Here is a 13,297-nt window from a genome sequence, read left to right as displayed (position 1 = left end):
TTTTCTATTGACTTTTCATTAGTTCTTCTCTGAATTACAGAGCTAATGATAATACACATTGAAGTAAAGTTAATATCGATGTCACTCACATATGGATTCTGAGAATTTTATTAGATAATGCAAATGGCTTTGTAGTTGTTACCATGCATTATCAAAAAACAAAAACAATGTAGGTATTACTGCAATTTAATTGTTACAGTCTGAAGTCTTTGAAGGAGAATAAGATGATCTGAATTAGCTGTAAACAACCATTTTGAGGATCATGTATCGTATCTTGCAGCCCAATATTTTCAGGATGACTTGGTAATCTAATCAATGAGAGAAGAGTCGGAATTGCTAAGAGGGTGACATGAGATGGAATCTCAAGGGGTCTTTTAGTTATTTTTTCCATTGCTGTTACAAAATGCCTGGTTAAAGCAACATAAAGCAGGGTTTATTTTGCATCCACATTAGTAAAGGAAATCATGATGCCAGCAGCTTGAGACTGTTGGTGGTCAATGAATACAGGCACTCACCTTGTTTTCACCTTCATAACAAGTCTGGAACATGAGCTTTTGGAAACGTGCCCCCTAAGCTTACGATGTATCTTCCCAACTCAGCTATCACAGTTTAGAAACCCCCTCACAGATATTCCCAGAGGTGTGTCCCTAGATGATTCTAGATTTTGTCAGGTTGACAATAAATACTGATCATCACAGGCTGAATAGAGAAGTGCTGTTATGCCAATGGCAAGAACTCAAGTCATGTGGTTTAAATTACCTGAAGCTGAGAAGGTTAGTCAGTTCTCTGTTGGTAAAGAGATGTGCTGCTTGACTCACAAATAAGATTGTCATCTCAATATAAGTTCATTATAGTAGTCCAGACACCCATCACCACCAAGGTCATTAAGTGCAATCCCCTATATTGAAGTTGGCATTCTTACCTTTGTTTAACAGTTTAATTGTTAACCTGATACTCTAAAGTGGTAGAAATAAGATGATAGTGCAGATCTGCCTTGCACATCTGATTTCAAGCTGTAGTTTGATCCAGTCTGCTCTACTGTTGTAACATTTAAGACCACGTTGGTCATCCCTGTTCTTTGCAGGGACAATGGAGTGGAAATGTTCCGTCTGGTTTAGAGAAGACTAAGGTTTTCTAATGACCGGTAAACAGCTTGCTTATGAGTAGGGTGAAATCTCATCTGGAAAACTTTAAAATAAAATAGTTTTTCATCTCCTTTTGATGGTTCAGTCATGATTCCAAACAAAGGCTAGGAAACAGACTATCAGAAATCCTATAAACGTTCCTTCAGCTTTATCATATAACATCCTTTGAATGTGTTCTTTTGGTGGGTGTAGAGATGAGAGAAACAACATAAAAGGTAAGTAACAACCTGGACTTAAGCCAGATTTAGAAACAGACTACAAAAACTGCAACAATAAAACACAAACCCCTCAATTGCTCATTATGCTATATAATTTTCATTGACCTTGTCTGCATCAATTATACCTCAAACACTAATGTTTATCATATAACTGAAGAAAAAGATTATAATGAGTAATTTTAGAAAAAATTTAGAAAATAAAGGGTAGAAATATCATGAAATGTTTTGCAGATTGCTGAAAAGAATAAATTTAGACACTCAATATGTCACATATTAGATACTTTATAAATACATTTTATTGTTAGTGAATATAAGGAGCTACTCACTGAAAACTGAAAAGGAAGCAAAGCATGAAAACAGAGACACCCAATTTGTATCAAAGTCAAATTGCATTGATGCCATTTATTCTTAATATGTGTTCCTCTGTTAGTTTTTATGTTCATATTAGTACATAACAGCACTCCTGTGTGTGAGTGCTTCAAGCAGGGAGTATGTGAGGTGAGGGAACAACTTTAGATGTTAGTACTCACCTTCCTCTTTGTCTGAGATGAGGTATTTTTGTTTCTCACTACATCCATCAGTCTGTGCCTTGCAAATCTTTGGGGATTATTACATCTCTACCTTCCATCTTCCCAGGACAGCACTGGGATTACAGATGTGCTGTATTCCACCCAACATTATCTGGGTTCTGAAGGTTCAGGCTCTGGTCCTCTTGCTTGTGTGTGTGGTAAGAGATTACCCACCGAGCCATCATCCAGCCCTAAATTGATCTATTTTGATATTAAGCATCATATATGTCATATCACTGCATGTGAAGACCATCTATAGATAAAAGTGGCGGCAGAGATTTCTTCCTTTCATTTCATGTCTCACATAAGGAAAATAATGCATATCTACATGTATAATTTAAAATAAAACGACATTGCTGACATTCCAGCAAGAACCGAACATTAAAACCAAAGAACATACTATGTATTCTACAGAATATTATGTATTCTAATATTCTAAAGAAAGTCAAAATTCATTGTATTAGGCAGAATTCAGATACTTTGAATACTGGAAACAAATCAAAATCTGTTCCCAAAACAGACTTTTTCTTCTATGATAGACCCATAGGTAGGTCAATTGGATGACAAGTGCCCTTGGATGAATTCCAATCTATTGTCAAAAGGGGGGAAATGCATCACTTTTGTAATGTGAAAAATCCATTATCACACATCTCTGAATGTCAACCTGCAATCAGAGATCTGTCCAGATCTTGGATCTATGGGTGTGATAGGTCCTTCCTTAAACCTTTGAAATTCTATTCTTTTTAAAAATAACAGAATTTTGTTTGGGATACAAAATAAGTTTTCCTTTTAAGATTGCAGTGCATATAACTAAAATGTGATGATGCGAAGTCCAGATTGGAGCAGACAGATTTGAAATAGGTTGGCAAAGAATCAAAGGGATTTTCATGGTTTTGTGATATTGCACTATAAAAATAGCATATGAAAAACTATCATTATTCATCACTTGAGTTAGACACTCTACTGAAATAAGGACTTTCGATCTTGAAAGGAAACAATGAAGGAAATCTCTACACACATTTCCTTACCCTCTCAGGGTCAATGACTGAAACTTTATTTCCAGAGCATTTGTAATTTTAATAGGCAACTTTATGTGTGCTATGAGGGGGTCATTGCCTTGTCTACCAAACGTCTTTTTTTTTTTTTAATTCACTTTTATCAAGTACTGAGACTTCGTACTTTACCAGCTGACTGTGTGATGGGAATGTATGAAATCTTGCTCCAACGTAGTGAAGATTAAGCCTCACCAAAGAGCTGTGAAATATTTCTAGGTGATTTGAAGGACTTCAGACTAATTTGAAGTTTTAACAAACTAGAAATATAAACTTCTGTTTCACAAAACTTTGTTACTGCATACTTTCTAGAATGATGTATACTGGGAAAGTTTCGAAGCAATGGGAGGCCTGATACTGGGCAGACATATTCCTGGAGATTCCAAAAAACACATATCAAATGCACCAGTATTATCCAGCTCTTGTTTCACTCCACCCCAACTTCTTTCCTGATCCCATTGGTTATTTTTTAATGCACCAAATGGTGGTCTCTAACTTCCTGTGACAATCACACCACACACACACACACACACACACACACACACACACACACACACACACAAAGACATACAACTGAGAACACTGGAAATAATACATGCATATAGGTACAATGCCAGGGACTCCTTTGGATTTAGCTGTCCATAGTAACAGAGAAAAAGTTCCAGAAAACATTTCTATTCACTGCCTTGTGGTATAAGGAACAGTCATTTAACACCAAGAGCAATGCTGGAGAACAAAGGATCTTGGATGCTAACTTTGTTATGAACTGTGCCATAGTAGCAGGAACATTCATGTTCTCAGTCAAAACACATGCTTATTGTATGCTGTCATGCAGGTTCTCTACACAACACAGGGACACGTGTAGCTGTGATCCTAAGGACAGCCTTCCAGACATCTCTGTTTATCTCACCACAGGTTCGTACCTTTCTGAGGGTCTTTTCTTTTGAAAGTATACATCCAAAGAAAAATCCTGCCTTGGTTTCATGTGCTATTTGCTATATTTCATTTACCCCAACATCTTTGTTACATTTTGAACTTTTTCTAAACTCTTCTTCAATCAAGATGCAAAATTATTTTCCAAATTTTTTAATTCTGGTGAAAGAGAATTCCTTCCTGAAAATTTGTGGCACATACGTGGCAAAACTTTGTTTTCAATTAAATATTGCTATATTTCAGTCAACTCATATTTTAGATTACTCAAATGAGGATTGTTAAATAATTCTATGGAATGGGCCAAAATACTATTAGTACATAGATGCATATGCATATATGTATGGAACTCATTATATATTGATAGGTATTAATGACTATCTCAAAATGAATTTATTGTAATCATAAATTTTCAATTTATTTCAGAGGAATAATATTTTCTCATACTCGTCTTTCTCAGAATCTTTCTGGAGAAAGCTAGCACATAATAAAAGAAAATAACACAGAAGTAAGCAAATCATTCTCATCTGGTCAGGTGTTTTTACACAATAGTTTTAATCGCCTGGTGCCTTGGTGTAGGTAATGACCCATATATTTTGTTCATATTTGGTTTGAGGAATTGTATGCTAAGGCAATTACATTGAAAAAATTCCATCTGAACAGCCTTTGACTTTAAAACTGTTTTGTTAATGATCAATACAACGATTTTCTTTTCTTCCCTTCCTCCGCTTTCCATACTTCTGCTCCTTCTGTGCTAAAACTGAATTTCCAACTTCTGCCACAAGACTCAGGTATTAAGACTGTTGTTTACCTACAAAGAAAGAAAGAAAAAAAAAAAAAAACCTAGAGCAAATAATCCATTTTTATGTGTTTTTTGTTTGTTTGGTTGGTTGGTTTTTTGGTTTTGTTTTGTTTTGCTTTGTTTTTTGTTTTTTTCGAGACAAGGTTTCTCTGTGTAACTTTGTGCCTTTCCTGGATCTCGCTGTGTAGACTGGGCTGGTCTTGAACTCACAGAGATCCGCCTGCCTCTGCCTCCCAAGTGCTTGGGTTAAAGGCGTGCACCGCCGCCACCGGGCTTCCATTTTTATCATAGTTGTTGTTCACTAAAAGCACATCAAGTTTAATTGAAATGTGATCTCTCCAGTTCCTGTGAAATCTTGCAGAAAGTGATGATTTGGACTTTTCTTGGCCTTGATCTAATAAGGATGTCTTACTGTTGCTTAGTTAGCATGCAAGTTTTGGTTATTACTCCAATTTTTTCCTTTAAATAACATTCATACAGATCTTTTGTTCTTTAGGTACATCACATATCAAAAGAGATCTTGACAAAGCATTATTTTATGAAGCAATTCTAGATCTGTCTCTGAGAAAACAGAAAACATAAATTCTAAAATTACTTGGCTACAGACTTCATCTCTTAGTAGAAATAATCACACAAAAGATGGTTCCAGTCTGAATCTTTGACCTTCTTTTGAGACTTTTATCAGGTAGCTGAGAATGTGAAATACTGATATTTGCAAAAACTGTTAAAATAAAATCCTTGAATAAAACGCAGAGTTCACTTGTTATATGAATACAGTTCTACCCTAGAAGACAGGAGGAAGTATTGGGTAGATGTTCGACAATCCATTCTTTCTGGTTCCCAAACATACTCTTCCTGACTCTTGAGTGGTTTTATAAGTTATTTAAAGAACAGCTCTTGTAGTTAAATGAAAAGTAGTTAAATGAAAAGCCAGGAGAAAACTTCCAAATGGAATGTGCCAATGTTATCTTTCCCCAGATCTTTCTTAAAATTAAGACTTCTTAGTTTATTTGATTTTTGAATTCCTGAAGAATTTCAGTATGGGAATTATGTTTGCTGGAGAAAAAGAAAAGTTTTGTACTCAGGAGCAATATAGTCTGGGGGAGTTTAGAGGAGGGGTTTCTTGTGTAGAAGAACAAGAAAGTTTTTTTTTTTTTTCAATCCTTGACTTAAAACCTAGTTCAATGTCTGAATTGAAAGCTTTATAGAGTTATCAACTATTTTCTAGCATCCTGAAGAGATGACGGCTGTTAACCCAGGGCATTTGGGGACTTTTCTTGCCCATGGTGTTATCGAACACAGAATCCTTCTGCTTTTATTTATTTGAGTGGGGAGGGGGTGATGAACTGAATCATGTACACTTGGTTCCCCTTCATGATTTCTTTTCCCAAAATGGTGCTAACTCGGAGTCAATGCTGGAAGAATTCAAGTGATTTAATTTAAGCCCTCTAAAGTGTTTTTTTTTTTCTCCTCTTCCTTTATGGTTAAAGCCTGTAGTTCAAAACTGCTGAAATGACCTTTGAAGCTTAGTGAGAAACATGACTTAGTTCAGACCTTTGCGGCAACGTTACCGCTCTCATCAGCAAAGCAGCTGGAGTGCCACGAGAACCCTAACTGCTTGCTTAAACGTCGTTGGCCATTTTTTTTTGGGGGGGGGGATACTCGATTTCGCATTATAAGCAAGGGAGAACTAAGTTCAGGGGAGACAGCAAAATACATCCCACCGAACAAAAGGCTCCTCAAACATCCTCAAATACAGTCTCTTTCCTAATATTTTCCAGTAGGGGGAACTAAAGACTCGCCAAGCAGAGGCTCGCTCTGCTCAGGGACCTGCGTGAGTTCCTGTCAGAAGCTTTACAGTCACCTGAACAAGCATCAAACAGCTACCAGCCAGGCTGCGATCACACGTGGGCCCGGCCACACCGACCACGCCAGGGCACCTTTAGACTAGACAGAGGCCTCCGTCTGATTTAAAGCGGCGCTCCCTAACTCTTCCCAGCCCGAATGGAGTTTTTGCTTGGAATGTACCCGTTTTATCGTGTTTGGGCTGAAATACCGCTCTCGAGCTTCTGTTAGTCCTGTTGGCTTATCAGCATTCTTAAATCAGAGCCTGCTTTCCGAATTTCCTTTTCGAGGTGCTAGGGAGGCCAAAGGCCCTAGAAAACCACTTCCTCCAGGTCCTTTGATCCTGGGCCTCCTCCGCTGTTCCCAGAGTCTTCTGCAGAACTCTTTTATCACAAGGTCCCGAATTACGCTCAGTGTTGGGAGGTCAGAAGGCAACCGAGCAACATTAGCTGGATGCCAACCCTTCCCCTCTCTCCTCCTCTTGGGGATTCCGCTGCTAGCCATAGATCTTGGCTAAAACAAGCCTAAAGAGGTTAGAGATACCCTATCCCCAAACACACACACACACACACACACACACACACACACACACACACACACACACTTTGGGGGGGGGGGGCTGGTTCACTTACAACACATAGGAAGTATGTACACAAAACCTTTCTACTCCAGTAGATGCTGTTTCAACCCCTCTCCTGCCCTTCCTGTTGGCCAGCTTCTCCTTTCTACTACAAAGTGTGTGTGTGTGTGTCGGTGTGTGTGTGTGTCGGTGTGTGATTTTAACGGGTAATGAGGCTGTACCCGGGGTCCTGGAAGATCATCTTTTTCTAGAAAAGCTCTCGTGCAGCTCCAGCAGACGGAGCGATGAATAATTAGGAAGGGCTTCCATGAAATCACTCACCGAGAAAATTACCTGCCCATTAAACGGGGCCGCGTGAGGAGCGGGAGGCTGGAAGTCCACCTCACCCCTCCCGAGGAGGGAGGGAGGGGGACACCCGGGAGGCTCCTGGAACGGGAAAAGAGTTGATGGCTAATCGCAGTCCTTCCTAGCCCGCAGTGGCTCCACATTGGTTCATTTCCGTCCCCCCTGTCCCCCCCGCCGCCCCCAAGACTCATCGCCTGCCCGATTACCCCTGCTTCGAGGACCCAGGGGCGAGCTGTCGCCCTTTGGAAGGGAGGGTGACCATCGGTGGTGGTGATCTGGGTACAGCCCTCATCCTCCACCCCCTCTCGGGGACCTACACGGAGCAGCTCTTTCCTCCCCTCCTCTCCTGCCTCCTCGCCTTGCCTCCTCCAAGTCCTTCCAGCCCTCGGCAGCTGCTGGAGGAGGAGGCGGACGCAGCGCAGCCTCTGCTGCCTGCCGAAGCAGCGGCTGCACGGGAAGGGGCTGGAGGCAGGATTGCTCCTGGAGGCTGGACCACACGCTAGCATCCTCAGGGCTCCCAGGTCCGGGGATCCCTAGTCTAGCGGTGCTCGCCCACAGCAGCTGGACGCTAGCTCGCTCCGGGGCGGCCCCTGGGGGTGGCGGCGGCTTTAGCCCAGCCCCTCCCTCCTCCCTTGCTTCCTCTTTTCGCCTCCCTCCTCGCTCCCTCACCACATAGGAGTTCCCATTCTCCACCCGAGCCGTCCTGCTTTCCCCACTTTCCTTCCTTTTTGGAAACCAGAGACTCCGAGGGAGGCGACCGGGCGGCAGAGGAGAGGGCCGGCTCACAAAGTGCTGCTTTGACACATCCTTAGGATGGAAGTTAAGTGAAAACAAAACAACACAAAACAAAACTCCGCGAAGTGTTGCTGCTACGGAGAAGGAGACCCGGGCGGGCAGAGGAAACCCGGTGGGCAGGCCAATGGTTGTTCCGCAGCGCGTTGGCAAGTTTGTGGAACACTTTCTAGGAATTAGGTCTTTTTTTGTCCCCCGTCAACTTGACTTCTGAAGAAAGAACTTGTGTTTGGATTGCAATGGAGTCTAAGGAGACAGGGGCTAGATGCACGTGAATAGTCCCGCCAGCTGGGCTGAATTTGTGGGAATTTCGGAAGCCAGCCTGTGGAAGTAAAGCAGCTCTGGAGTCCCTTGGGTTCTTTCGGATGGCTCCTAACGTGTCCCGTGTCAGAACTCTTCACCAACAGCTTCTGATGTTGCCATTTTGCTCTTCTTGACCTTAATTAATCTCTAGGAAAGTCTAAACTTCGGACCTACCTCTTTTTTTGATACTTATTTTTGTACTTCTGCTCTCTGGGATTGGTTTCTTAAACAATCTGGATCCTTTTTCATATGTCAAAATGAGTCCGCTGATGTTTACACTACTATTGCTCTTTGGATTTCTCTGCATTCGGATTGATGGTGAGTTAAAACCCCCTTTCTTCCCGGGGTTGTTGTGGCTTCTAAATAAAACGTCAGTGTGGTTGGGAGTGTGTTTTGGCCATGCACAAGCTCTTTGGGGGCAGAGGTTCTGAGTCTTTTGTTTCTAACCTGCTGCCAGTGGAGCATAATATAGTCACCTATTGTTGTTATTGTAATTAATTAATTGAGGAGTTTTACAATAAGTGATGGTCTGACAGCTTAGAATAACTGTTAGAGACAATGTCTTGAAAGAGCCCAGCATGACTCTGGCCACTCTCTATTTGGTATTTGTTCTGGTATCTAAACTTTGGCTTAGGCGTTCAGCGGCAGAACTAGAGAAGCTGATAACTTCCAGGTGCATTCATTGAGTAGGGATTTGAGACTGGGCATCTCAAGGTTCAAAGTGTATCACCTGTGTGGCGGTGAATGCTATCCCGGCATGAAATCAGAATGAAGGATTTAGATCCCAGCGAGAAAGAGAAAAATGTCACAAATGGGACTGGGCGAGGCTCCAGGAAGGAGGCAGTATCTACTATAGGCTGGCTGCAAGCTGGGAGCCCTCAGCCGGGTCCCCAGTGTACCAACACAATGGGGACTTGGAACAGGTGCTGTAGGTGTCTTCCGCGAGGCTGAACCACTCTGTCAAGCAGACAGTTTTTTACCTCTGGCTCTCCTGTCTTTTGTTCAGATTCAGTTTCTGGGGCTATCCTCAACTAAATGTCTGGTTCTTGGGAGAATATTACAAAATCCTTGTGTAGCTGTTTGAATGAGAAAGGTTAATAATTGTGAACAAACATATTGTGGGTTTGTTCTTTGAAAGTAAAATAAAAATATTTGGTGGAGTTGACTTCTAGAGACATTCATTTGTATATCAATGGCAAATGTTATTTATAAAGAGTGGACTAAGCCACTCATCCCCATCCCAAGAACTGAGCTTGGAAATAATTTCCCAAAAGACTCTTAAGTACATTAATCCAAATATTTAAGACATTAAAATAACATGTTGCTACATAAACTTTCCTTTGAATTCATTACTTGGGACATTGCCTAGTATGGCCCATCTGTAGGAGCTAACTTTGTGTCTGGAAGCTGCTGTACAGAACCTAGGAACAGACTCGAAAGGAAGACGATCTACAAACACAAGGCAATGCAGATGAGCTTACCCACTGTCAAGTGGCTGTTTTCAGCTGCAGAGTGGAGTACATGTGCGACTCCCACCCTCGCCAGTGATAGAGATCTGGCAGGAGTGCTTGTGTGCACATTTCTCTCTTTCCATGCAAAGTAGTAGAAGCTTAGGATTTGATCACTCCGAGTGACATTGTGGTAATTTCTACAATCCTATCTATAATCATTATTCATGCATTATCATTTCTAACAGGTTCACTTTTACCATACATGGGTACCATCCTAACAAAAAGGTTTATGTGTTCCAAATATGTTTGATTATTGTATTAGGACTTTCCTATAGCAATGTATTTATAAACTATGCATTTGACTATAGAATTAGCACCATTTAAAAAGAAAAATCAGATTCTCCAGGAAGAATACACTTAAATTGCTTAGTGGAAGTGACAGAGGGAATCTGAAAAGCTTGGTGTTACAGAATGTAATTAATGTACCAAGGTATGTGGAGATGTATGAAACAAATGTAATTAACTAGTCTACTGGAACAGCAGCAGTGACATATTTTCTCTCCTTTTCTCCCTCCTCTACTTCCTCTGTTCCCCTCCTATCGATTTTATCCTTCTCTCTCTTCTTTCCATCTTTCTCTTGCATATCCCCCCAATCTCTTTCTGCCTCCTCCTCCTCCTCCTAATTTTACTTCTCTGAAGACTGTCTAGAACCTTTGTTCTGATTTTCCATAATAAAATAAGGAGGCAGTTTTTGTGTCTGGACCATCTGCAAGAGAGTTCATAGTAATATAATGAAAAATGCCTACAGGTACTACACTTAAGACCGAAGAGGTGATGTTAAATTTCATCTATATAAAATCTGCTGGGTCAGAATCAAAAGCAATTATAGACACTCTTACTGAATTTGCACCTAACCATACATTTGACATTGGCTTGCCTTTGGATACTTCAGAATGGTGACAGCTCTTCCATGGGGATTGTTGAAAATTTGGGATGTGGACAATACTGCCATCTAGGCTGTTTCAAGGCAATGGAAACCTGCATGCACATATCCAATGAGGAGGCTGGTGTACAGAGTCTCTAAGCTCTCTGCCCTTCTGGATTCTGTGATATTTATTTACTTTTTGTCCTTCTTGGAGCTGCGGGCTTATTTTCCACATGAATTTCAAATTTGGAGAAGCTTGTACCATTCCAAAGATATACTGACTATCCTTGTGCTCAACATAGAAATTAATTTTATTCAGTGACAAATGATACATAGATTTGCATTAAAATTTGCTTGGTGGGTTATTTATATGTGCATTTTTATAGTGCATGAAAAAAATGCCAGAGTTTTGCTTCCTCATAGAAAATATGTGCTAATATTATTTATGACTTTTCAGAATCTTTTCCCTATAACAAACCATAAAGAATAAATATTAAGTTAGTTGAAAACTGCAGATGAACTTTTAAAAAAATCTTTGATGTGAAGGTTTTATTTCATTTGAAACACATAGCCATATGGAGGTTTTGCTCACTGTAATATGGAGTGTGTAATGATTTTAGCCTTTGTTTAGTAGATTCATTTTTAAATAATAGTGGTTTTCAGTCAGTTATAGGGATATAATTTGAATGACTGCAAGATTTTAAATTATAATCCCATCCCATATATCAATTTGATATTCTTACAAATCTTCTGAAAGGTCTTTTTACAATGATAATGATTTTCTCTTCTTTACTCCTTACCTATTCTTAAATGAAATGACACATGTGGTATTTGGGGAGATAAAGATAATGTGTGTGTGCAGTGCAGATGCATACTCTCATATAGGTTTATACATTTTGCTAAAGTGCTTCTTTCAGTAATGGGCTCATTATCGTAGCCATATGTAGCCCATTTCAGAACTTGAATTGCATATAAGTAACCTGAAATTTGTTCTTGTAGCTAAGCCGTAATATCACATTTGAATTGGCTTTGTTTGGATAACCTTTGATGCTATGCAACATGTGGGCCATAAACCAAAAAGGATTACTTAGAACATTAAACAAGAAAATCTTAAAGTAAAAGTCATGATTATACACAGACAAAAAACTCAGTTCTTGTCATTTGACTCCTTGGCAGCTTGTAAAAACAGCATCTTTGACAGTAAAAATATAGATAAATAGGGAAATGGCTTAAATGTGGATATGTATGTAGTGGGAGATGGGCTCTCTCCCTGTCTCCCTCCTTCTCTCTTTCTGCCCCCCACCAGGGTATAAATGAATATGTATGTGTGTGTATGTATGTATTTAGAAATATATGTTTATGAAGTCCATGAAGCAAGAGATAAATTTATTTTCCATAAGCGATTTGGTTTTTGAACAATATTTGAAAAAAAGGGGGGATTGATTCATCTTACTTTCATTCTTCTCTTCTGCTTTCTTTTCCCTTCCCTTCCTTCTTCCCTCCCTCTCTTCCTTCCTTTCTTCTTTTTCTTTTCTATTTTCGACTTTATAAAGGTGTTAGAGACATTTGAAGAGTGAAGAAGATTGTTGAGAATCTTTATTAAATGATAATTGATCAAATCAGCATCTAAGGGTGTGAAATTAATAGTTGTTGATCTTGGGATATGTAACTTTGTTTTACACATCCTCACCTTTCTTTAAGTAAGCTGTATAATTTTAAATAAACTTGCTATGTATGTATACTGTATTTTTCAAACCTAGACAAACTGAGATCTGAGTTCAAGCAGAAATGGAAACATAATATACCATTTTATAGAATTATTTTTAAATAACAGAATTGTCATGTCTTTTACAGTTTCTCCAGGTACAGACCTTTCAATCTCAATCAGTATATGACATGGTATTAATTTTCTTCTTAAAACAATATTGAATGAAGAATGACTGGATGATTATTCTCTTTTTAGTAGAAAATTTTACATATTTTTTCATTTAGTTTTTTATCAGGGTGCTATGCAAACATGGATATGTAACATCATCTGTGGAATGTACCATACCCACCCCAATGATCTACCTATAATTCAAAATAGCATTGAAGTCACTGGGCCTCAGTCATTAGTGTTTTCTTCTTCATTTCAGCCACTCCTTACACTCTTTCATCTCATCCATATTTATGCTCTGAAATGCCTCTAAAACTGCCTAGTCATTTCATAGAAGAGTTTGAGATCATTGAGGATTCATCTTAATGTGTCTGTACACAATGTATCTCCAGTGCCTGGAGCAATGCTTGCCAGGTCCCTCTGACTATGGGGCATCTTGGCTTAATAACTACTGATACTAGAGC

General features: G+C 39.7%; 1 protein-coding gene across 20 annotated transcripts in view; it reads left to right on the top strand.

Moving 5' to 3' along the window:
* Nucleotides 1-13,297, top strand: part of Robo2 (roundabout guidance receptor 2) — a 1,547,722-nt gene that overhangs the window by 1,004,756 nt on the left and 529,669 nt on the right. For 2 of the 20 annotated variants that reach the window (XM_036203251.1, XM_036203261.1), the window contains exon 1: nt 7,693-8,899. The exons of 17 other annotated variants lie outside the window; for them this stretch is intronic. In XM_036203251.1, the coding sequence (XP_036059144.1) occupies nt 8,839-8,899 (61 nt within the window). In that variant the 5' untranslated portion in view covers nt 7,693-8,838. Of the gene's footprint in view, nt 1-7,691; nt 8,900-13,297 lie in introns of those variants that run through there. One more of the 20 variants, XM_036203244.1, reaches the window with a different exon arrangement.

Source organism: Onychomys torridus, chromosome 12, assembly GCF_903995425.1.
Source record: "Onychomys torridus chromosome 12, mOncTor1.1, whole genome shotgun sequence".
In the NCBI taxonomy this organism is placed as follows: Eukaryota; Metazoa; Chordata; class Mammalia; order Rodentia; family Cricetidae; genus Onychomys; species Onychomys torridus.
The sequence above is the reverse complement of the archived record's forward strand: the minus strand, read 5'-3'. Positions and strand labels throughout refer to the sequence as shown.